The sequence below is a fragment of the Culex quinquefasciatus genome, chromosome 2 (assembly GCF_015732765.1).
Source record: "Culex quinquefasciatus strain JHB chromosome 2, VPISU_Cqui_1.0_pri_paternal, whole genome shotgun sequence".
Classification (NCBI taxonomy): domain Eukaryota; kingdom Metazoa; phylum Arthropoda; class Insecta; order Diptera; family Culicidae; genus Culex; species Culex quinquefasciatus.
Genome location: NC_051862.1, coordinates 191,086,003 through 191,112,998, shown reverse-complemented (window position 1 = coordinate 191,112,998; position 26,996 = coordinate 191,086,003). Strand labels below are relative to the sequence as shown.

The window sequence follows — 26,996 nt, the reverse complement described above, 5'->3', positions numbered from 1 at the left end:
TACAGATCATTATTGTAACAACGTATTGGGATGATCTGGGTCAACCAAGAACTCCCTGGAGTTAGGATCTGTGGGTCTACCGCCGTAACAAGCAAGAGGTCGACGGTTATCGACCCCGGAACATATCCGCATAGCTTCAGTGAGTATGGTAGACTACTTTGCTGGGGTGCTGGGATGTGTTTGGATGTCCTGGGTCATTCAAAGACTTCCTAGAGTTAAGATCTGTGAATCTACCGCCGTAACAAGCAAGAAGTCGACGATTTTTGACCCCGGAATATATCCGCATAGCTTCAGTGAGTATTGTAGACTAGTTTGATGATGTGTTGGGATGTTCTGGGACATCCAAGGACTCCCTGGAGTTAAGATCTGTAGGTCTACCGCCGTAACAAGCTAGAGGTCGATGGTTTTTGACCTTGGGACAAACCCGCATAACTTTAGTGAGTATGGTTGACTACTTTGCTAATGTATTGGACTGTATTCGGTCTTCAAAGAACTCCATTGAGTTATAACACGAGGGTCTATGGCTGTAAAAAGAACTTTCTGGAACGAGATGTTCACATAACAGCAAAGAAGTCTATCAAACTCACTGAAGCTCTGCGGATATTTCCCAAGGTCAAAAACGTCGACCTCTTGCGTTTTACGTCGGTTGACCCACAGATCTTAACTCCAGGAAGTCCTTGGATGTTCCAGAACATCTCAACACATCAGCAAACTAGTCTACCGTACCCACTGAAGCTATGCGGATATGTTCCGGGGTCAAAAACCGTCGACCTTTGACTTGTTACGGTGGTAGACCAACAGATATTAACTCCAGGTAGTCCTTGGATGTTCCAGAACATCCCAACACATCAGGTAAGTAGTCTACCATACTCACTGAAGCTATGCGGATATATTCCGGGGTCAAAAATCGTCGACCTCTTGCTTGTTACGGCGGTAGATTCACAGATCTTAACTCTAGGAAGTCTTTGGATGACCCAGGACATCCAAACACATCCCAACACCCCAGCAAAGTAGTCTACCATACTCACTGAAGCTATGCGGATATGTTCTGGGGTCAAAAATCGTCGACCTCTTGCTTGTTACGGCGGTAGCCCCACAGATCTTAACTCCAGGGAGTTCTTGGATGACCCAGATCATCCCAATACGTTGTTACAATAATGATCTGTAGCCTACCACACTCACTGAAGCAGTCTGGGTAGGATCCGTTGTCAAAATCTTGAAGTTTCTACTTGTTTCTTTGGTAAGCCTGTTGCACAACATTTGCGGAAGTTTCGGATGGACTAGAACATCCCAGGTGTTCCAAAACCATGATAAAATGTTTTAATAACATTTCGTAACAAAATACAATTGATACATTTTGAAAATTTTCCGAAGAGTTACAAAATCCCAAATATTCTTAATTTAAGTCATATTCTCAATTTAAGTCATGGAAATTCTTTTTTTAAACGATTCTCGATTTAAACACCCCCATTTCGTTGTGTAAATCAAGATTATCCTGGCCATGGTCTTCGTTTTCTACATACACGAATGGTATTCCGGGTCTATAGGACCCAGAAATGTTTTCAGCTGCCAAAATTCGAGATTGTAACCGATTTTGGATGTCTTGACCGCAAATGAAAGGCTAGGATGTCTACTTTCTGAACCCAACCGGCAGAACCGGTTTTGGACACCGTGGCCACCGGGAACCTGCTACAGCCGAAAAAGTTCTTTTGAGGCCCCTACTTTGAGGACCTGTATCTCCGAAACGATTGCACATAGCAGGTTGCTTCCGGTTGCATTCGACAGATAATAACCTGAATTTTAAGCCCCAGAAAAAATAATTGGTCCATAGTGGCCACCGGTTCCGGTAACCCGGAACTTCCGGACAACTTGATTTTTGCAGTTTTTGACATAAAACCGTCACACAGACCAGTATTTTGAAACGGATTATTTTCCAAATCATTGCAGAAGGATACTACATACTACCCCTGACTGTTTGGTATCGGTTCTGGCCAACTCTGGCCAATCCGGAACCGGTTCCAGGGTACCACTAAAACGGTTCCAATAATTGTCACGCTAGAAACCCGTCATGTTGCATATAAAACTTCATGAAATTGCATGTTATGACCATCTGAGGTCATGCCGATGTCCTCTGACCCATCCTGGTCACTCCGGAACCGGTTACCGGTGGCCACTGGGGACACTATCGGAATATGCAATGAACCCTATCATCCGACGTATCAAACTTCATGAAATTGAAAGTTATGACCATCTGAGGCCATGCCGATGTCCTCTGACCCATCCTGGTCACTCCGGAACCGGTTACCGGTGGCCACTGGGGACACTATCGGAATATGCAATGAACCCTATCATCCGACGTATCAAACTTCATGAAATTGAAAGTTATGACCATTTGAGGCCATGCCGATGTCCTCTGACCCATCCTGGTCACTCCGGAACCGGTTACCGGTGGCCACTGGGGACACTATCGGAATATGCAATGAACCCTATCATCCGACGTATCAAACTTCATGAAATTGAAAGTTATGACCATCTGATGTCATGCCGATGTCCCCTGACCCAACCTGGTCACTCCGGAATCGGTTACCGGAGGCCACTGGGGACACTATCGGAATATGCAATGAACCCTATCATCCGACGTATCAAATTTCCAGAAATTGAAAGTTATGACCATCTGAGGTCATGCCGATGTCCTCTGACCCATCCTGGTCACTCCGGAACCGGTTACCGGTGGCCACTGGGGACACTATCGGAATATGCAATGAACCCTATCATCCGACGTATCAAACTTCATGAAATTGAAAGTTATGACCATCTGAGATCCTGCCGATGTCTTCTGACCTAACCTGGCCCGGAACCGGTTTTCGATGGAACTGGTTACCGGTGGCCACTTGGGGACACTATCGGAATATGCAATGAACCCTATCATCCGACGTGTCAAACTTCATGAAATTGAAAGTTATGATCATCTGGGATCAAGACGATGTCCTCTGACCCAACCTGATCACTCCGGAACCGGTTACCTGTGGCCACTTGGTGACACTCTCTGATTATGTAATAAACCCTATCATCCGACGTATCAAACTTCATGAAATTGAACATTATTACCATCTGAGGTCATGCTAACGTCCTTTGAACTTATCTGGTCACTTCGGAATCGGTTTACGATGGCCACTGCGATTGTCCTCAATTCGTCACTTGTGTTATCTTGTAACACGTCTGCTGTAAAAGATAGGAGATAGATAGCACACAAGCGACGAATTAGTAATTTCTTGCTTCACGGCACGTTTTGAGATTCCAAGGAACGGCTCGGGATCCACGAATATGTTTGATAGGCCTAGTCTGGCAAGTTCATCAGCCATTTCAATGCCTTCAATACCGCAGTATCCTGGTACCCAAAACAACATGCCGAGTAGCAAGTTCCAAACATGTTTGGATTCGCATTTAGAGGATTTTAACGCCAATAGTGCAGCTTAGCTATCCGAGAAAATACCGATTTTTGCGTGTCTATAATTTCTAAAATATCAAAATCAAAGGTTAGATGAAAGAGTTTCTGCACCCAAATCTCGGCAACACTCGGTTTGAGAGAAAGACGGCCTCATGAAGTTTGATATGTGGGACGATAGGGTTTCTATTCCGCATATTCCACAAGTGTACACCAGTTGCCACCGGTAACCGATTCCAAAAGCCAGATAGAGTTAGGGGATGTTAGCGTAATTACCTTAGATATAATATTGTTCCATTTCATGTTGTTCGATATGCCGTCATTGCATATTACGATAATGTTCCCCAAAAGCCACTGGTAACCGGTCCCGGAGTGGCCCTCAGTGGCCATAGGTAACCGGTTCCAGATTGATCAGGTAAGGTTAGTTTAGGTCGGCATAACCTTGGATAGAAATAATTTTTCAATTCTATGAAGTTTGATATTTCGGATGATAGGGTTTCTAGCATATTCCACAAGTTTCCCCAAGTGGCCATTGGAAACCGACTCCGAAGTGACCAGATAAGTTCAAAGAACGTTAGCATGACCTCAGATGGTCATAACTTTCAATTTCATGAAGTTTGATACGTCGGATGATAGGGTTTACTACATACTCAGAGAGTGTCACCAAGTGGCCAACGGTAACCGATTCTGGAGTGACCAGATAAGTTCAAAGGACGTTAGCATGACCTCAGATGGTAAGAATGTTCAATTTCATGAAGTTTGATACGTCGGATGACAGGGTTCATTGCATATTTCGATAGTGCCCCCAAGTGGCCACCGGCGACCGGTTCCGGAGTGATCAGGTTAGGTAATAAGACATCGGCATGACCTCAGATGGTCATAACTTGCAATTTCATGAAGTTTGATACGTCGGATGATAGGGTTCATTGCATATTTCGATAGTGTCCCTCAGTGGCCAGCGGTAACCGGTTCCGGAGTAACCAGGTTGTGTCATGGGACATCGGCATGACCTCAGATGGTCATAACTTTCAATTTCATGACGTTTGATACGTCGGATGATAGGGTTTATGCATATTCCGATAGTGTCCCCCAGTGGCCACCGGTATCAGGTTCCGGAGTGACCAGGATGGGTCAGAAGACATCGGCATGACCTCAGATGGTCATAACTTTCAATTTCATGAAGTTTGATACGTCGGATGATAGGGTTTATGCATATTCCGATATGGTCCCCCAGTGGCCACCGGTATCCGGTTCCGGATTGACCAGGATGGGTCAGAGGACATCGGCATGACCTCAGATGGTCATAACTTTCAATTTCTGGAAATTTGATACGTCGGATGATAGGGTTCATTGCATATTCCGATAGTGTCCCTCAGTGGCCACCGGTAACCGGTTCCGGAGTAACCAGGTTGGGTCAGGGGACATCGGCATGACCTCAGATTTTTTTGTTTGATGCCACTATCCACTGCGACCAGGAATTAGATCTATTGCGGACTTGCAATTCTATTTATAGAATCACAAAGGCTTCTTCTGTTATTAGGCAGATGGGACACGCACACACGCTATTGTTGAGCGACTGTGTCGAGCGATCCACTGCCGTAACTTCGCCGCCGAAGAGGTTTGAATATTTTTTTTTCAATCCTCTTTGGCTCTGCCTTTCCCACTCTGTACTGTCCAAATGTATCGCTAGAACCGAAGTGCACATTTTACGTTTACTTATACCCAGCTAGCCCTTAAGTTCTGGTTTCTGGAAAACTCGTCCCTTCAAAGCACTTTTTGCGATCGGGCCGTGGAGCTCTGTAGGGCAATTATACAGAGAACAGTTGGTCCTTATACATGTGAAGAGTACAGGGGAAAGGATGTGCCAAGCCATGTGGGTTTGAAACCACGATCTTCCACTCGTAAAGCGAAACCTGTAACCATTAGACCACAGGAGCTCGGCCCTCAGATGGTCATAACTTCAATTTCATGAAGTTTGATACGTCGGATGATAGGGTTCATTGCATATTCCGATAGTGTCCCTCAGTGGCCACCGGTAACCGGTTCCGGAGTGACCAGGATGGGTCAGAGGACATCGGCATGACCTCAGATGGTCATAACTTTCAATTTCATGAAGTTTGATATGTCGGATGATAGGGTTCATTGCATATTCCGATAATGTCCCCCAGTGGCCACCGGTAACTGGTTCCGGAGTGACCAGGATGGGTCAGAGGACATCGGCATGACCTCAGATGGTCATAACTTTCAATTTCATGAAGTTTGATACGTCGGATGATAGGGTTCATTGCATATTCCGATAGTGTCCCCCAGTGGCCACCGGTAACCGGTTCCGGAGTGACCAGGATGGGTCAGAGGACATCGGCATGACCTCAGATGGTCATAACATGCAATTTCATGAAGTTTTATATGCAACATGACGGGTTTCTAGCGTGACAATTATTGGAACCGTTTTAGTGGTACCCTGGAACCGGTTCCGGATTGGCCAGAGTTGGCCAGAACCGATACCAAACAGTCAGGGGTAGTATGTAGTATCCTTCTGCAATGATTTGGAAAATAATCCGTTTCAAAATACTGGTCTGTGTGACGGTTTTATGTCAAAAACTGCAAAAATCAAGTTGTCCGGAAGTTCCGGGTTACCGGAACCGGTGGCCACTATGGACCAATTATTTTTCTGGGGCTTAAAATTCAGGTTATTATCTGTCGAATGCAACCGGAAGCAACCTGCTATGTGCAATCGTTTCGGAGATACAGGTCCTCAAAGTAGGGGCCTCAAAAGAACTTTTTCGGTTGTAGCAGGTTCCCGGTGGCCACGGTGTCCAAAACCGGTTCTGCCGGTTGGGTTCAGAAAGTAGACATCCTAGCCTTTCATTTGCGGTCAAGACATCCAAAATCGGTTACAATCTCGAATTTTGGCAGCTGAAAACATTTCTGGGTCCTATAGACCCGGAATACCATTGGTGTCAGTTTTTTTTTGGTGGGCACTTCCGGTGGCCACCGGAAGTTCATTTTTGGCCAGAATGTGTGTCTTAGTAAGATACACAAAGTCACAAAATTTCAGATCTCTAGGTGTTTTTGGTCAAAAGTTACAATTACTTTTATAGTGCTACTGGGTCCTATAGACCCGAAGACCATGCCCGGGTTATGGTGTATATCAATAAAAAAAATTAAAAAAAACTGTTTTAAAATACTCTGTTTTTCAATCAAAGCATTTTCGCGCAATATTAGGGTAGGGTAGTCATCAATGAGACACTTTTGGTTTTCAACTTTCAAAGATTTTTCTCATTTTTTCATCAGCATGTTTTAATGAGCTTTTTGTTGCATTTTCTTTCTTTTAATGTGTTCTAACATTGACCAAAATATGAGATCGATCCGACATCTACAGCCAGAGTTATTCAACTGTCTCATTGTAGACGCACTTGGCAGGAACAATGAGACAGCTGGGGAACAATGAGACACACTACGAAAATCAAGATTTTTCTAGTAAAACATCATGTTTTTGTATTGTTCCATTGCAGGTAACTTTCCTTGAACATTTTAGAGCAATTTTGCCAACATGAAACTTTAGTTAACAAAAGTTATACTAAAAAGTATTTAAATTTTGTAAAATCCGTATATTTATACCAAATAACTTTGTATTTTTGGTTAAATGAAGTTAAAACTCAATAAATATGCCAAAAATCACTTTTAATTCATGTTTTGAAAGATTCCCATAGATTTTGAAAAGTTTAATGAAGAAAAATCAAAGTGTCTCATTGTTACCCATGAGCTGAAATGAGTGGGGAACAATGAGACAGTCCTGGATACTGGGTATTTTCTAAATTTTGGCCAAACCTAATGAAAGGACATTGTAGCCCAACTCAATCTCTATGGAACGTCGAAAGAAATTTGAAGAAATATTAGTTTTGGTGTTAATGGTAGCCTACGAGCGAAAAAGTAATTTTTGTTCATAATTTACTTTTACATCCCAGAATCAAACATTTATGAATAACTTTTCAAGGAAGCGTCCATAACCAAAGCCACTATAATGGCAGACGTGTATCCAGTAGACACACCTTTCCCCCAAATATGAGCCTGATTGGTTGAAACTACGACTTGTGAGAGCCATTTTATCATTGTTCCCCGTGTCTCATTGATGACTACTCTACCCTAATGACCTTTTCGAATTGGTCAAAATTTTCCTATAGTTTCAGAGAAATTTTATAAATTAATGTAATTCAAAAAAAAAATACCTTGTACTGCTCATGTTCGCATAAAGGCACCACCCACAAAGATAGATTAAGTTAGTTTTAGTATGATTTCATGGTATTTTACCATCCATTACTGGGCAACCAAAGACACATTTTGGTCAATGTTATTTGTCCAAGTAAAACCAAAACATAGTATTCCCGTGTTATTTTCCCCTGCTCGGGTACACAACCTTGAGAATCAACTGAGCCTTTTAACTTTTTCGTTCCGGGCCGATTTCACCCATATCGTGTGTGGCCCCAGTTTGGACAGCTCTTTAATCCATCATACCTTAACACACTGCTCTATCAACATGTTCGCGGGTTCCATTAAGTGCAATGTCCGGCTGTGCCTGACAAATGTGCGTATCAAATCATTGCCACGTCAACGGTCGTGGTTCGTTTCATTTCTTTGGAAAACGACCTTGAACCACACGGCGTTACGAGATTTGATCAATTTTCACATTGCTTCTATGGTCACGATATTTTGGCGGCCCCAGTTTCGGACCCCCGCAACCTGAACTAAAAGCCGGTCAGCCGAAATCAAGCAGAAATTATGCATTTCAATCAGCTGATCGTGGTTTAATGGTAATTATGACTTGAAGGCCAATCCAGCCGGTAGAAAACCGATTTATCAAATTGAACAACGTGTTTGTCAATTTGATTTTGATGAGAGGTCTGTATTAATTTGGTAGCCGTCAATCATGTCTTATCTGATAGATGCATCTTTTTGGTGTATTCAGTCATGTTTGATTATTTCTCCTTTTGCAAAAACTAATCCAAAATAGCAGCCAGCTTGCTGTAACTTTGAATTGTGCCGCGAGCGTACTGTTTCAAAAGGTCCTAGCTGAACTGTATTTTTATAGCTCATAGGTAGTAATAAAATGTACCGTAAACTGGGGTGACTTTGATAGCCCGGTGTGACTTTGATAGGTTTTTTAAATGCCCGTCAAATTAATATCTAAACATTTTTGAGAATTTTAAGGATGCAAACATTAAGAGATAGCTTATTATCGAACATATATGCAAAAATATGACTGTTACATTGGATGTATCAAAATTAGTGGCCAAATCAAATTTCTATCAATGTCACCCCGGGCTATCAAAGTCACCCCAGTTTACGGTATACAAAATTAGAGAGATTTAATTGATTAAATCCCAAAAATAACACCCTAAGTTCATGACATTTGAATATCTAGCAATGGCCAAATGCAAATTAATAAACATTCCCAACTAAGACTCCTCTAACCCAGTTTTCAAACCCCGACTTCTTGCAGCCCACTCGAACGTGAAGCTGTTCGTGACCCAGGGCGGCCAGCAGTCGATGGAGGAAGCCGTGGACCGGCACGTACCGATGGTGGTCATCCCGTTCAACTTCGACCAGTTTGGCAACGGCGACAAGGTGGTCGAACGTGGCATCGGCAAGTCCATCTGGATGGAGCGGCTGACGACCGACGGCCTCCGGCAGGCCATCCTCGAGGTCATCGAGAACAAGAAGTGAGTAATTTTCATCTTTTAGATTATTATTTTTTTGTGCATGTTACATTAAAAATAATTCTTGAAATGTAAGCACATCGAAAAATTTTGAAATCTTAAAAAAAAAATCTGCAAATTTCTCTCCGAGACTTTGAAAACTGGACAATTCTTTATTGAGAAGAAGCCTCACAGTTAACTAAAAACGATAAAAAGATTTTTTTTTTTTTAGTTTTATCTGTTCAGCTTGTAATTTCCAACTGATCTCGGAAACATTTGGCTCGATTGCTAAAATATGAAACTTTTTTCAGCTTTCTGATATTTTATAATGAATTTGAAATTAGAGAATTTTCCTCTTTCTCATATTTTAAATCAAAATCAAAAAAAAGAAAATCAAATTATTCGCTCTACAGCATTGCCTTGGCGTTCTCGATTACGAGATTCCTACTCGAAACTAAGTGTCCGAAGGTTTGATTGTTGAGGCAATTGCAAACCTCTTTTTACACCTTAGCTTCCATCCACCCCGGGATTCGAACTGACGACCTTTGGATTGTTAGTCCAACTGCCTACCAGCGACTCCACCGAGACAGGACCCAGGGAGACGACTCCTACACCTGGACTGAGCTAACGACCTAACCTTTTTAGGTTAGTCCGGGGCCAACATTTACTTCCCGTCCGACAGAAGGCGTGATCAGACAAATCTCGTCTCGAAAAATGCCACCGGGACCTTCTGGGATCGAACCCAGGCCGACTGGGTGAGAGGCAATCACGCTTACCTCTACACCACGGGTCCCGGCTTAGCGGATATTTTGAATCAAATTAAAAAAAATTGAAAAGTTTAGAATAGTTTCATTTACAGAATTGAAAAAAAAACGAATAGTTTTTTAGTTATCGTCTGATGAAAATTACAGGTAAATTAGGTAACATAAAATAAGTCCATTATCATCGCTTGGAATTCTTTGTAATGCTGTTATCTCAGAAATAAATAGCCCGATTTTCAAGACAAAAATTGAAAATGCATTTTAACCTGTAAAGTAGAGTGTCAAAAAAAATAACCCCTGTTCCACAAGCGGAAAACCGTTTATTTAAGTTATCGGTTGCAGTTAAAATGACCAAAATGACCAAAATGACCAAAATGACCAAAATGACCAAAATGACAAAAATGACCAAAATGACCAAAATGACCAAAATGACCAAAATGATCAAAATGACCAAAATGACCAAAATGACCAAAATGACCAAAATGATCAAAATGACCAAAATGACCAAAATGTCCGAAATGACCAAAATGACCACAATGACCAAAATGACCAAAATGACCAAAATTACCTTAATGACCAAAATGACCAAAATGACCAAAATGACCAAAATGACCAAAATGACCAAAATGATCAAAATGACCAAAATGACCCAAATGACTTAAATGACCAAAATGACCAAAATGACCAAAATGACCAAAATGACTAAAATGACCAAAATGACCAAAATTATCAAAATGACCAAAATGACCCAAATGACCTAAATGACCAAAATGACCAAAATGACCAAAATGACCAAAATGACTAAAATGACCAAATTAACCAAAATGATCAAAATGACCAAAATGACCAAAATGATCAAAATGACCACTATGACCAAAATGACCAAAATGACCAAAATGACCAAAATGACCAAAATGACCAAAATGACCTAAATGAACTAAATGACCTTAATGACCAAAATGACCAAAATTACCAAAATTACCAAAATTACCAAAATTACCAAAATTACCAAAATTACCAAAATTACCAAAATTACCAAAATTACCAAAATTACCAAAATTACCAAAATTACCAAAATTACCAAAATTACCAAAATTACCAAAATTACCAAAATTACCAAAATGACCAAAATGACCCAAATGACCAAAACGACCAAAACGACCAAAACGACCAAAATGACCAAAATGAACAAAAACGACCAAATTGACCAAAATTACCAAAATTACCAAAATTACCAAAATTATCAAAATTACCAAAATTACCAAAAGGTCAAGCTTAACCCAAAAATGTATTTCATACAAAAGTTGCATTTTTAAATCGCTAATAATTCTTCGGGAACGAATTTAACAGCTTAGATGTAAATGTTCATGTTCTACAAAATTGTAGAGCATGCAATTTTCAATGAAAACCTCACTTTTAGGAATATTTGGATGAAAGTAGCGCACCGTGCAGACCAAACAGTAAGAAAATTTGGGTTTTCATAATTCTATTTTTTCGATTTTTCTCATACAAACTTCACCCCCGAGTGCTAGTGGGTAAATTTTGACTGATTTTGCTCATATTTGGCCCATAGTCCTAAAATAGCTCAAGGAACAATAATCAGCTTGTGGAGCGAGGCTTTGGAAAAAATCCCATATTCACCGCATGGGAAACAAAAAAAAATTTTTTTGAAGACTTTGGAACCTGGAGTTGAAGTCAAGAAAGCTTAAGAAAGTTGAAGAAAGTTTTTTTTTCGCTGGACCAGGAAGGGCTGCAGGATTCCAAAGTCAACCCTTTAAGGAGTTTTTGCGTTCTTATACAAAATTGGAGATTTTGTTTTTGGCAAGTTATTTTTATAAGTTTATGCATTATTACATACAGATTTTTTTAAATAATCGAGTTGAAAAGAAATTTTTGTGTCAGTTTTTGCTTTTTTTCAAACATAAGCAGTTCTTTATCAAAGCATATAATATTTAATACATTACTGTTAGTTTTTTGCACCCTTTTTTTACGCATATCATTTGAATTTTGAGTTTTACATAATTTTTTTCATTCAAATTATTTCGATTTGTTATGTGAGCTTTTGGATTTTTCAAATCTGAGCAGCTTAAAATTTTCAGAATTTTTTAGAATTGATTCTATGAGCATTAGGATTTTTAAACTAAGTATTTTTTTTTAATTACTTTTGTGAGTTTTTGCATTCTTTAAAACTTGAGCAGAGCATTCTATTTTGAACATATAATTTTGGTTTATTTCTGCTATTTTTGCATTCATTGTTTTTTAAGCGAATTATTTGAATTATTTTTGAGTTTTTGCATTTTGTCAATTACGAGAAGTACTTTACTCTTCATATTAAAAAAATAATTATTTTTCTTGACAATAATTCTACAAGATTACGAGAGCGAGTGCCAAGATTGTACTGCAGAAGACATACCATAAATAATACAAAATACACGGATAGAAATTCTGTGTGCTAATCTGGTAACACTTTTTTATGATTTGGGTGTGAATTCGTAAACATTGAAATGTTTCCAAAATCGTCAAAAAATTTCCGATTGTGAACAACAATGTTGTCGATTTTAAAAACTTTAAATCAAAATCGAGAAAAATATTGACGAATTTGGAAACATTTTATTATTTACAAATTCATAAAGAAAGGTGTTACCGGATATGCTTACAAGATTTTTATCCATTTAGTTTATTTTTTATTTATTTCGACAAAACGTATTGGCGAAATGACTTCTGGCAAAAAAAAAAACGGAATCGACGTAACACCTTATAATGTGGCCCTCTTAAGCCTTGCGGTTTCGTCAACGGATCCACAGGCGTGTATCGTTCTTTTTGTGACAAGACTCCGCCTCCCGGGTCTCCTAAGTGTGAAGGTATGGGCACGGGGAGAGGGCACCGATTACCTATATTTACACTTAGAATTTCTGGCAAAAAACCACGCTCAAAATGTTTCGTAAATATTTCAACATACGTAAATATTTGAAAATCTGAAATTTTTAAGGAATTTTCTGATCGAATTGTTTTCTTCGACGAATTAATGGGAATTGATGAGGACTATTAAGAAAAGATAGGAATATGGAAAAATATGAATTTTTAAATAAGGCTTTTTTCACAGAAATTATTTTTTCTCTAATCCATATGTGTGTATTTTGGAAAAAAATAAATTTAGTCAAAACAATAATGCTAAAGTACCCCGTTTTCAAAATGTGAATATTTTTTTTTTCAAAAGGTTCAAAAAAATGCCTAATAGATATGGAATATTGAAATTTGACATTTCAAGCTTTATGGAGACTTGTATCGGTAACTTTATTATACAAGTTTGCTTTTTTATAATAAGACAAAGATTGACTCAAAAAAAAAAACACAGAAATTAAAATAACATGAAATCAGCCAATTTCGTTGAGAATTGCTCAAAAGATAAACATCCGTGTCCTATAGGCGTTCCAAGAAACAAAGAGGCAATAATATTTTGATAAGAGAAGAAACAAATATTCGGTTGATAATGTATTGGTCTTAAAAAAACAGAGAGACAATCCGTATATTTTCCCGTAAAACTGTGACTTTTCACACACTGCCGAAAAGAGTGCTACATACATTTGAAATGCAAATTTCAAACGGTAAACTTCACAGATTATGTTAGCTCAATATAACCGTTGACTTTGTATAAGACTACTAGCGTCACAGCACCATCGGCGATCATTGACCTGCGTGGCTCGAATCAATTCTTTGCAACATCTTGAGTGATCTTAATTTTTCAATCTCTCCCACCTCTCTACTTTTGCAGATACAAGCGCAACATCGAGCGGCTCGGCAAGCTGATCCGCGACCAGCCGATGCGCCCCGTGGACAAGGCCGTCTGGTGGACCGAGTACGTGATCCGGCACCAGGGCGCATCCCACTACCGCTACAAGCCGGCCCAGATGCCAGCCTGGCAGTACCATTACTACGACGTGGTCGCGTTCCTGCTGGCCGTTACGGCCCTGCTGATCGCGGCCCTTGGATACGCCGTCCGGCGGTTCTACCGATTCCTGGCTGGTCACCGGTGGTTCAGCACCCAGGTCAAGCAGAAAGCGCTGTAGCTCTTCGGCAACGAAAATCTTCAGCAGTGCAAGATAGGATGTGTGTGCGTGTGTGTGTGTGCGTGCGTGTGTGACTACCATTGAGTACACGGGTGACCTTCAAACTCTAAAATGTTGAGTGTTTGGAAAGAAAGAGGCCCGCACCGAAAGCCACATCATTTGGCCTGCCCGGTGACCCTTGAACGAGAAGAGAGATATACCAAACCTGGTGGTGACTCTTAACGACTGTCGATTAGTGTGTAGTGTACAGTTGAACGCGCAAGGGGTTGCATTACTTGACGGCACCTAAAGACCTTGGGATGGGGAGCCACAGTGTGACCCAACCTGCGTAAGCTCAAGTAGTTGACAACCCCCTAAATGCGTATGCGTATTTGTTTACCGTTCAGATTTAGGTTAGTGAGTGAAGCTCAAGTTTAGGCTATAACGTTTATTTAAGTCATTGACATCCCTCCCGCATAGGGTGGTTCACGCTAGGATGGAAAGAGCAAAGAGGGTCAAGATCAAATCAAGACTCAGGGAAACTGAAAAAAAATGTAAGATCGATCAATAATGTTGTAAACATGTAACTTTGAGTTTTACAAAACAATAAAATCATCATATGAAATAAACTATTTCTATTCGCAAGATTTTCTTTAAAATTTAAGTACCTTACCACCCTAAAATCTCGTACATCAAAACCATCAAAACTGTTAGCCCCCCACCCCCAATCCAAACCGGGGAGGCTTTCATTCAGTGAAGATTTGTCCACGATTTGTGGTTCGCTTTTTGGTGTTGCCGCCCGAGGGCAAACGGTGTGTACGGCAAACAGACTTTGTACTGGAAATGTGCATTGAAGAAGAACAAACATTTATATGTATGCTTCGTACTAATGAACCAAGCAAAGAGGCATTTATCACCAGTTCCGAAATGGAACCGGTTGGCCGGGTTGAGTAAGGTCCCCTCCGTCAGATCAAATTTGAAAGTCTGAAGGTCACTGAAATGCTAAGCTATTTTTAAATATAAAGTGTAATGTTCAGTTAATTGAATCGAGAAATATTTATTTGTGATTTATGACTAATAGCACCAATGGGTTTCAGACGGAATTCAAACTGACGTGCCTTATTGAAATATTATCCGATATTGATGATATTTACTAATCTTGAAAGTAAATCTTTCCCTGTTCCTGAGGGGAACACCCATAAAGAGTTATTGGGGCCGATATTTACAAAGCGGATAAAGTGACAGTTTATTAATCAACTTAATGTTAACATGTTATGGTTAATGTTAACATTCCATAGGTTGTCTTCCTAAGGTGTCTTGATAAGGTCCAATTTGTGGTGATTCACTACCTTACCTTACCTTCACTAAACAATCAAATTCAGAAAGAGAAACTAACTTAATCCCCCTATGTGGTTGATGTCTTCCTCAATTTTTACGAACAATGGGTAATATGAGTGGTTTGGACACAAATTTCAGCTATTTTTTTAGATCTGGATTTGTGGTGATTCACTACCTTACCTTACCTTCACTAAACAATCAAATTCAGAAAGAGAAACTAACTTAATCCCCCTATGTGGTTGATGTCTTCCTCAATTTTTACGAACAATGGGTAATATGAGTGGTTTGGACACAAATTTCAGCTATTTTTTTAGATCTGGAAAAAAATCATATATAACTTAAGTGGTAAAACAACTCAAAACAGGGTTGCGAAATTTTCACTGTTTTTGATTCATTTGAAAGGTATTTCAATTACTTTACCAACAATAAGTTTAATGAAGGATCTGGGCATCGATTACATACATTTAAGTGAGATCCGGCTTCAATAAGGTACATAAATATCACATAATAAGTCACTATCGAAAACGTATCTAACATGGTTAGTCTCGTTTAAAGAATGTACGACTCGTGCTGAAATTTTTTCTTGATTTATATAAATGGAAATACCTGCTTATGTTTATAGACAACATGTTCTTGCTGCGAATTTGTCAACTAAACCATAAATTCGATGTCAAAATCCAACATCTGAATAACTGCTCACAATATTATTTGTTTCAACGATTTAATTCAAACTGCCTGACCTGGATTTCAATTTCCAATTACGCGTAGTGTAATTAGTGCATCCACCAACCGCCACGCGGCACAAATGTGTGGGTTGTTACAATTGTGGTATCGTTTCGAAAAATATCACTAAATCAGTGGTTTTACAGCGGCTGACTCACACAAGCTAAACTTTGGCACACAAACTCATGCAGAATGTGTTATTGCAAATGTCCCCTCATTATTGTGTCGTAAAGTCAATTCCGAAGCCGAGCATTCCGCTAATTACAAACAAATTCAATTAAAATGGGGGTAATACTGACGCCAACTCACCTCACGCTTAGCCTTTCGTGGTATGGATTAATGTGTTAGTGAGAGTGGCAGAGGTGATAGTGATAGGGTGAGGTGTTGTATTATCGACATATCAATCACAAACAATTGGACTATCAAAAACGTTGAGGTTCTGAGGATTGATTTTCGAAAACGTTAAAGGGTTCAGAAGTCGTCATTTTTCATGATTATGACTTCGAAATTTATGTTTACGTAACGTGATGTCTGACGGTACTGTTATCAAAGGTAACTCTATAGCTCATAGGACTCTTTTTTTAAATTCTTAGGATTTCAACTATTGTATTGCTTTCGCAGAAAAATTGATTCACCCTATGCGTGTGAAAACAACTCTGTCCTGGAACAAAAAGCGTGCTGAAAAACCCGCCGGCAAAAACCACCTCCCCGGAACCGGTGTCGATTTTCCAACGCTACCATGTCAGGAGAGAGAAAAACCCATTTCATCAGCGATTAAATTTTACCACCTTTTCCGCAAACCGTTATTACATCGGCCATAGAGAGTGTCTGTGTGTGGGTGGGTGGGCCGGCGGCAACCGCTGAAATTCAACTGTTTATCGCTGCTGATCCGATCGGATCCGATTGCTATCAGTCAAAATCTCTGGCAGAATGAGTTGACGTACGGCCACATCGACACAATAGTCGTTTTCAACGCGGGGTAATTGTTCTAGGTGGAACAATTAGTTTAATTAACGTGAATATATTTATCGTTGAAATGTGTCATGTTAGCACGACTCTTCACTATGTTTTGAAACACTTTAAGTGAAGAAGAATACTGAAAAAGTAGCTTTGACTCGTCGGCCATTAAATGAAAAAAAAAAAATGCTTAAAAAATGTTTTTAAATTTTTTTTAAATTTTTCTCGAAACCCCAACAATAAGCTATTTCTTAGGCAACTTGTTTTTGTTTTTTGTTTTTTGTTTTTTGTTTTTTGTTTTTTGTTTTTTGTTTTTTGTTTTTTGTTTTTTGTTTTTTGTTTTTGTTTTTTGTTTTTTGTTTTTTGTTTTTTGTTTTTTGTTTTTTGTTTTTTGTTTTTTGTTTTTTGTTTTTTGTTTTTTGTTTTTTGTTTTTTGTTTTTTTGTTTTTTGTTTTTTTGTTTTTTGTTTTTTGTTTTTTGTTTTTTGTTTTTTGTTTTTTGTTTTTTGTTTTTTGTTTTTGAACTAAGGCCCAACAATACTGAGGGCAACATACGTATTAACACACATGAAGACTGTTTATTAAATGTATTTATTGCTGAACAAATGTTGATAACTTTCAAGGATACTTCACATTTTAAAGAAATTCTTCAACAAATGCTAAGAGAGCAAAAAAACAACTGGCACCAAAAACAATCAAACCCACCAATAATAAATTGTAATCGATTGAAGTGAGGCCTTCCCGGCTGCTGACTGGGGGCTCGTTATGCGAAACAAATATCCGACAAAACTCATTAGCAATTCTGTAACGATGGGCCACTTGACTCGAAATCCTGCCAAGCCGACCCACTTATCGACGCTACTCATCGTGAGACTCCAGGCTACGTTCGGGGAATGTATCTTCTACTTCAATAAGTTGTTTTGCATCAGAAATAACGAACCAACGACGTCACACACCACCCTAGACCATCACTCCCAGCGTAAGCTAAAACCACCAGGTGAGACGATGTGCCAACGTCTTTTGCCGATTGTGGGTTGTATGCAGATGTGCTTCTTGGCCACAATCAGGAATACCACCCACACCACCCACTCACCTGCTTGCTCCCTCTGTTGGTTCAACAGTGCAGGTGACGTTCGATTGATTCCTGTTTATTGTTATAATAACGATAATGTTTTCAAAACAGCATGTATCGTCTCGGTTTTGGTCTTGGCCTCGTTCAATTGTACAGGTTTTGCTTTCCCAGCACCATTCCAGCTCCGTCGGCGTCATCGACGGGATTTCCCGGCACACTAGACTGGTTCACGAACAGGTACTTTCTTGGTTGGAATGTTTGTTGAGAAAATATCGGGGCAAATAGTTGGTATTGTTTTAAATTAAGTCTGTTTTGCTAAGGCCTTAACTAATCAAGATAGAGCAAGCTTTGGGAAAAATATTGTTTTGATTGATTAAATTGTTGTGCAGAATCGATTATCCAAAGTTCGATCCAAAGGTATGAATGAGATTTCAGATAATCGAATCACAATTATTTAACATTACATTTATAGCTCAACAATCATTTATGAGTTAGCGATTGATTTTACGAAAAAAAAGTTTTGAAAGTTATTTCATCACTCGTGTCTGTTGGTCGTAATTAACGAAGTCCAAGTTAGTGGGAATTGCGCAATAGTTAGTTAGTTTTTTTTAGCGATTTAGCGAACCATAACGAAATCAAATGTTTTTTGCCAAAGAGACTTTTGTGTAACTCACTTTTGGCTTACTCAAAATTTCAATACATTTCAATATTTTTTACATTTTTTTTTAATATTTTTTAATTGTTATCATTTCTAATTATTGGCAAAATGGTGCGACATATTATTTTATGCAAAATTTTATGGTTTTCGCGAATCTGCTACAACCAGGGATGCCAGGTGGTATTTTAAAATGTCTGCAAAAAGTCCGTGTATGTCTGTGTATTTGTCTAAAATTTAAATATATCAATTAACAGTCATCGAAATCCATCAATTATTGCGTTTTAAGAATAAGAACACTAACAAAATGATTTCAGTTGATATTTTCACAAAAAAATGAAGTTTTTTAAAAGTCAGTGAATTGTAAAAAAATGTCTGAAACCTAGTTTTTTTTTTTAATTTTGAACGGAACAAATAAAAACAAAAAAAAAAATGTTTTAACTCACCGATTAACAAGTATTCTTCGCGACTATTCTGAATTTTACAAAAATGTTTTTTCAATGAGGATTTTTAAAATTATTGACCTTTTTACGAAGTTTTAATCCCCGATCTCAATCGTGTGCAGTTAAAAGTATTTCTTTCGGAAACTTCAGCAAATTTAACATAAAAATGTCTCTACGATATCGGTATTCTTAAAAAAAAAAAAAAAATGTATTTCACAATCCGACTGAAACTTTTTTGGTGCCTTCGGTATGCCCAAAGAAGCCATTTTGCATCATTAGTTTGTCCATATAATTTTTCATACAAATTTAGCAGCTGTTCATACAAATTTAGCAGCTGTCAATCTTTATCTTTTGAAGGAATTTTTTGATCGATTTGGTGTCTTCGGCAAAGTAGTAGTTATCAATATAGACCAAACTGAAAAAAAATTACACGCTAAAAATTTTTTTGGTGATTTTTAATTTAACCTTTTGTCACTAAAACTTGATTTGCGAAAAAAACCCTATTTATTTTTTTTTATTTTTTGATGTGACATAAAATGCCAACTTTTCAGAAATTTCCAGATTGTACAAAAAATCTTTAACCGAGTTATGATTTTTTTTTTCAATACTGATTCTTTCAAAAAAATCAAAATATTGGTCGCAAAATTTTTTCAACTTCATTTTTCGATGTAAAATCAAATTTGCAATCAAAAAGTACTTCAGTGAAATTTTGATTAAGTGTCTTTTTCAGCAACTGTCTTCCTGAAATTTTCCGATATTTTCGAAAAAAAAACATTTTCAAAAATTTTTAATCAAGGCTTAAATTTTAGAAGGGCCAGATATTCAATATTACACCTTTTTAAAATGTAAGTATGGGTTTTATTTTTTTTTTAATATTTGTTTCGAAAAAATCGGAAAATTTCACGAATTTTTCATGTTTTAACATTTTAAATCGGACCATTAGTTGCTGAGATATCGACGTTAGAAAATTGTGGATTGTTTGGGTGAGACTTGGAAAACATCAATTTTCCTGTTTTTTAACCTTTGCATGGCAATATCTCAGCAACTAAGGGTCGTATCAACAAAGTTCAAATAAGCAAAATATAGAATATTTTCTAAGCTTTCCAAAAATATTTTTTTTTCAAGAGTGGGAAACACGTGCACTTATTTGAAAAAATTAAAAAATGAGACTATATTCAAAAAAGTTACCTAAAAATGGCCTTAACTTGAAAACGGTGCACTCTATCAAAATTTACTGAAGTACTTTTTGGTTGAAAATAGGTATCATCGAAAAATGAAGTTGAAAATTTTTGGGACCAACATTCCGATTTTTTTAGAAAAAATCAGTATTGATTCAAAAATTCTTAACTTGGATAATTTTTTTTTTTTGAACAGCCTGAAAATTTCTAAAAAATTGGCCGATTTTGGAAACTCGCTTCCGTTTCTCGGATATCGCAATACATACTTGTGACATAGACAAATTTATCATTTAAATGATTGTGCACACTTGTGACACGTCATACATGTTTTTGGAAAATGTGGATTTTTTTTTTGTTTTTCACAAATTTGTACATACTTTCTAAAGGCAATGCAACCTTTCGTTTTTGAAAAAATACTGATTAAATCGGTTAAATTATTGATTTAAGCCTATTTTATTTTATATGGGAATTCTGTGCACACTTGTGACACGTAGTACAATTTCACTTTCGAAACACACTTGTGACACGTGATACTTAGTTTTTTGTTTACATTATTTACTGTATCTTTTAACTGGTATAACCAAATTAGTTGAAACTTGGAGCTCTTCAAAAAGTTTGGCTCTATCATTCTTAATTTTGAAATTATTTACCAACAAATTTTAAAAATCGATTTTCTCGAAAAGTACTAAATGGTCGTTGTCACAAGATAGCTAACAAATGACGTTATATATTTACCTTTTTTTTAATTGCTTAAAAGACAAAATTTTGTTTGATTTTTTTTTCTAGAGTCACATAAATAACTTGGGTATTATTTTGGTCCCACCCGTGTGAATTAATCGGACCGCGCATTGGACTCACAATCCAGAGGTCGCCGGGTTGAATCCCGCAGCGGGCGCTCTGAAATTCTTTGTGTAAATATGGATATTCGGTGCCGTTGCTCCGTGCCATATTTTCATACACTTAGGAGCCCAGGGCGGCGAAGTCCTTGTAGTTAAAAGGAAGACACTAGTGGTTGGTACTAGCAGTTGTGGCCGACAGCTATAAAGTCAACTTCGTTCATTTTATTTTAAATCGTCTTAAACTTTTGCGCATGCCATTTTTAGTCCTGTAAAACATTTGTAAAAAATTCGATAATAAATCACTTTGGGAATTTAATCTTTGTTTAAAAAGAAATCTTTTGCATGGACAAAATTTTATTAAAATCGTAAAGAATTTTTATATCACCTCTTCGTCACCAAGAACAAAAAAAAAACTCGGATACATGATTTATAACAAAAATTTACCCTAAGGACGAATCGAATCGAAAAATGATCACGGCTTGTTATTTCGTTTGGGTTAGTTTTTTGTTAACTATTTTTATCGCATTCTAGATGATCATTCGAACAAATGTCTAACATGTTTTTATTTAATTTCTTTAAACTTCAAATTTATAACCTCTGCCCCTTAAAAAAAAACATTTGAAGTATTAAGTTTAAACCGACACAGTTGAAACAAATCTGAACTGTTCTACGTCGCAAACGCAACGTGGCATCGTTTCGCCATAATCCTTTACCGGGAAATAAAATAAATGCAACCAACAAATGGAGAAGCTTTTTTTTCCTCCTATAATACATTCTTGCAGAGATATGAACGACGGCAAAAGGTAAGTGACTTTCCGGTGAGCCGTTGACATCATGTCGCTGGAAACTGAATGGAAATCGGACGAGAAATGTTTTTTTGAGAATTGCTAACGAGATAAGATGCATTTGCTGTTATACAATTTCCAAGCACTTATGCTCTATAACTTGAGTGTGCCAACTGACATAATTGGTTGAGAGGACTTCTTGATAAACGAAAGTGACTTTTACAAAGCTGTATTTGAATAAGTTTATGATGTTGTTACTTGCAGATTAAAATGTTTTTTTTTTTTTTTTTATTTTTCAAAGGCCTAATCACGAAATTTAAATTTAACTAAATATGATTCCTTCAAATAATCAGTGTACCTGCCATAAATTCCGAGAACGGCTTGTACCAAATCCAAATCAAGCCCAGCTTCGTGCGAGGCGTACAGAATTAATTAACAGAGATAAAACGCTAACTTGCACGTTTCGAAAACCAAAACCACTAATAACACGCAAAGGCACAAGCACACATACATCAACTCGAGGGCCCAGTGGTCCCAGTCGACACATGGTTAGCCAGCACAGGGAGTCCATCAAAACATCGTCTTTTGCATCAAGCAACAAATTTGCTCATGTTTCTCTTCTGCAGGGGCCTTCCACAAACGACGTAGTCCCTTCAAAAGAGATTGTTTGCCATTTATACAAAAATGACGCAAATTTTGATCTAACTATAGTCACGTAACTTGCGGATGACCCCTCGCCGTGGATGCATTGTCCCCTCCTGTGGTCGCATATCTCCGGATGGACCATTCCAGGGCACTCCGGAATCATCGTCGTGCGTCATCGTCGTCGTCATCGCATTTGCGATAAATCATAACCGGAAAGTACATCTTGTAAGCTTGTACCATCGGAGGAGAGGACTTGCACTGCTGCTGCTCCTCGGGACCGGAAGTGTGATAAATAACCTCACCAAACGCTCTTCTCGGACCGACGACGAGGGCATTTGGTCGGTCGGTGACCGGTGGACCGAGATGACCACTTCCACGCACACAAACACACACACACGAGGACATTTCCGGGAAGGCAGTTCCCCTGGCAACACTTGAGCGGGCGAGCTAAATCTTGCATGCGGTGTGAAGTGATGTGTGGGATGGTGTGCCAGGTCTCCTTATGTTGTTGCAGATTGTGGACGGCCATCCAATTTCGACTAACATCGAAATCGTTATGTTTACATCTTGTTATCCTCGAGGAAGGTTGGAATAGCTTTGCCCTGGCTCCTGGAAGTGGTCGGTGCGATGCAAAAGAGCAAATAATCCTGCGAGGGGATCGTGTAATGAATAATTTTGGCAATTAATTTGTTTAACATCGTGTTTGATTCTTGGTAGTTTTGATAAATAATCACGAACGTTAATTTTTATTCTAGTACAACACTAATTGAAGTCGGGATCGGTGGTGTAGTGGTAAGCCTGGTTGCCTCTCATCTCAGTTGGACTGGGTTCAATCCCAGATGGATTCGGTGGCAATTTACCAACCGAGATTTGTCTGATCACGCGTTCCATCGGACGGAGAAGTAAATGTTGGCACTGGCCTAACCTAGAGGTTAGGTCGTATGCTCGGACCAGGTCGTCTTCTTGGGTTCTGCCTTGGGACCAACAATCCAAAGGTTGTCAGTTCGAATCCCGGGGTGGGTGGAAAGCTTGGGTGAGCAACTCTCAACGAAACCGGTCTTTTTTTTAATTTTTGTATTTTTGTAAGTAGCGCACCGTGCAGACCAAACCGTAAGAAACTTGGGTTTTCCATACATTTTTTGGGTTTTTTCTATACAAACTTCACCTCCGAGTATCAATGGGTAAATGATGACCGATTTTTCTCATATTTGGCCCAGAATTCTAAAAATCAAGGAACAATATTCAGCTTGTGGAGCAAGGTTTTGAAAAAAGTCCCATATTCTGGGCACCCTACTGTCCATGTAAAAATAATGTATGAAAATTCGAAAATATGTATCTTTTGAATGAATTTTTTATCCATTTGGTGTCTTTGGCAAAGTGGTAGGTATGGATAAGGATTATACTGAAAAAATGATACAAGGTAAAAAAGAGTTTGTGAATTTTTGTTTAAATTTTTAGTAAAACTTGATTTGTTAAAAAATATTATATCTATTTTTTTATTTTAAAAATGTTCTAGGGGACACCAAATGCTAACTTTTCAGAAATTTGTAGAATGTGCAAAAATCGAGTTGTGAATTTTGGAATCAATACTGATTTCTTTTCAAAAAATCTTAATATTGGTCTACTTCATTTTTCGATGTAAAATCGAATTCGCAAAAAAAGTACTTTTTTGAAATTTTGATTAGATGCACCGTTTTCAAATTAAAGTCATTTCTAGATAACTTTTTTCTAAATGGTTTGGCCCATATTAAATATTATTAATTATTAATTGAAAATTGAGGGAATGGCCCATTTCAAATATTAATCTTGATTGAATTGAATTAAATTGTTGTTTTTGAAAAGACCAGAAAATTTCACAAGTGTTTCATATTTTAACATTGAAAATCGGAACATCAGTTGCTGAGATATCGACATTAGATAATGGTGAGTTGTTTGGGTTTGACTTAGAAAACATCAATTTTCCTGTTTTTTTTTCAATCTTTGCATGGCAACACTTCCACAACTAAGGGTCATATCAAAAAAGCAAAATTTAGAAAATTTTCTTAGCGTTTCAAAAATATTTTTTTCGAAAGCGGGCACTAATTTTAAAAATGAATAACTGCGACTGTTTCCATAAAACTGATCTAAAAATGGTTCTAACTTGCAAACGGTGCACTTTATCAAAATTTCAGTAAAGTACTTTAGAATGGAAGTTAGATTTTAAATTGAAAAATGAAGTTAAAAAATTGTTGCGACCAAGGAGATCGAAGTAGCCATGCGCAAGTTTGGACGTGAATTTTGTTCGGTGCCGAAAATTTGACGTTTTTCTTCGGTTTAGAGTTAATTTTCATTGGTAAATTCCAAGAAAGTTTTTGATGAGTTTTTTCGGATTTGTTTGTGATGTAAGTGAATCTACATGCTGAAGGCAAAAGTGAAACTCTGCGTGATTTTTTTTGTGTGGCGTAACGGAAAGGATTTCCGTTTGGTTCCAGCCGTTCCAGCAAGGCCAGAAGCTGTGCACAACCCGCGGATGGCTGGATTCGATGATGTTCTTGTGAAGCAACAGCATCGTATTCGATGTATATTCGGTTTGTCAAATTCTTTGAAGAACCTTGGTGAAATTTTTCCATACTGTTTTTTGCTAAATAATTTATATTATATTCTATTTATCAAATGAAATATCCTTCCTACCCCACCCCAGCTTCCATGTCCATAATCCCAATTCCACCCCCTCCTCCCTCTTCTCCCACCTAAAAAAATAATAATTACTTGCCAAATTTACTCTTACACACCCAACCACAACTCATTCGGAGCGTTTGGTACGGTATGTCTACGCATCCTTCCTCCCCTGTTGATTCTGTGAAATGTGATCCGTTCTCAGAATTTGTCTCTGCGGTTAATGCAACGCAGTAGGCCTGGCCGCTTTAATTTTTGCAATACATGTTCGGGGTTACTCGGATGTAATGCAATCATTAATATTCGCAAGAAAGGACTTGGGGTGTAATCTAACCACATGTTCTTCCAGAATGCTTTCTTCGGACTGGTTGCGCTTGTATTCGATTAGATTAGATTAGATTAGAAAAATGAAGTTTAAAAATTGTTGCGACCAAACTTTAGATTTTTTTTTTTTTAAAAAAAGCAGTATGTGTTCAAATTTTTTTTAATTTGATCAAAGATTTTATGAACATTGTGAAAATTTCTGAAAAGTAGGCATTTGATGTTCCCAAAAACATATATGATATATCAGAAAATTAAAAAAAAATGTTAAAAATAGTGTTTTGTTGTTAATCAAGTATTATTAACAAAAAAAGGATTAAAAATCATCATTTTTTCACCTTGTATCATTTTTTTTTCAGTGTAGTCAGCTGCCAAATTTGCATGGAATTTTTTTTGGGCACACCGAAGGCACCAGAAAGTTTCAGATGGATTAAAAATTACAAAAACAACAAATGACCGAAATCTCAGAGAATTGATCCGGAATAATCAAATTGGAAATGGATAAGAAATTATTTGTTCCTTGTTGTGCTAACAAGTCACAATTTATAATCCAATGTGATTCATATTAAGTAAGTCTTTAATACATAAATTTGTGACTGTGAAAAACGACGACCGTTGAAATGACATCCAGTTAACTAGAGAAAATCGGGAATTCAGTCTGAATAGTGACATTTTGGTCATGTTGAGGTTGCAATAAAAGAATTCAGATTGTTTTTGAGAAATTTTCAATCTTGAAAGCAAAAAGAATCTTCTAAATCCTTTATTTTGTTTTTTTTTTTTTCACTGATCGATTGCACACTGAAAAGCACATTCAAAATTTAAAGTTAAGATAAAAATAGCTTTGTAAATAAATAAAAATATCGCAACTTTTACTATCCATGAACGATGGTTCTTTTATTGTTTCACATGTTGGCAGTTCTCTAGAATTTTGCAAATAAAAAATAATACCGTTTTTATCTATTCCATGTTTATATATGCTATTATGCCTCATTGGTTTCTCCGTATAATTTTCTATACAAATGATCGTCAGTGTTTGGTGTCATCGCGCTTTGTTGGTAAACAGATGACATGCTGGCGCTCTAACGGTGGTGGGTGGTGTTGACTACCGAGTCTGGGTGGGAGGCTCATTGGTTTAGTGATGTTGGTTTGCGAGTGATCGGTGGCGGTTGTTTTTCAAAGATGGAAGGTGGACTTCTTCATCTATGAAAGCGAAAAATTTCTGCGAGTGGAGGATTAACAACTGAGCAATTCTCTACGAAATCGGTCTTTTTTCTTCAATTTTAATTTTTGTATTTTTTAATCTGGCTGAAACTTTTTTGGTGCCTTCGGTATGCCCAAAGAAGCCATTTTGCATCATTAGTTTGTCCATATAATTTTCCATACAAATTCGGCAGCTGTCCATACAAAAATGATGTATGAAAATTCAAAAATCTGTATC

General features: G+C 37.8%; 1 protein-coding gene across 1 annotated transcript in view; it reads left to right on the top strand.

Annotated features, from left to right (window-relative positions):
* Window positions 1-14,595, top strand: part of LOC6049450 (UDP-glucosyltransferase 2) — a 30,027-nt gene extending 15,432 nt beyond the window's left edge. The window contains exons 2-3 of the mRNA XM_038255927.1: window positions 8,946-9,165; window positions 13,675-14,595. Coding sequence (XP_038111855.1) covers window positions 8,946-9,165; window positions 13,675-13,969 — 515 coding nt within the window. The 3' untranslated portion in view covers window positions 13,970-14,595. The remainder of the gene's footprint in view (window positions 1-8,945; window positions 9,166-13,674) is intronic.
* The last annotated feature ends 12,401 nt before the right edge of the window (window positions 14,596-26,996 follow it).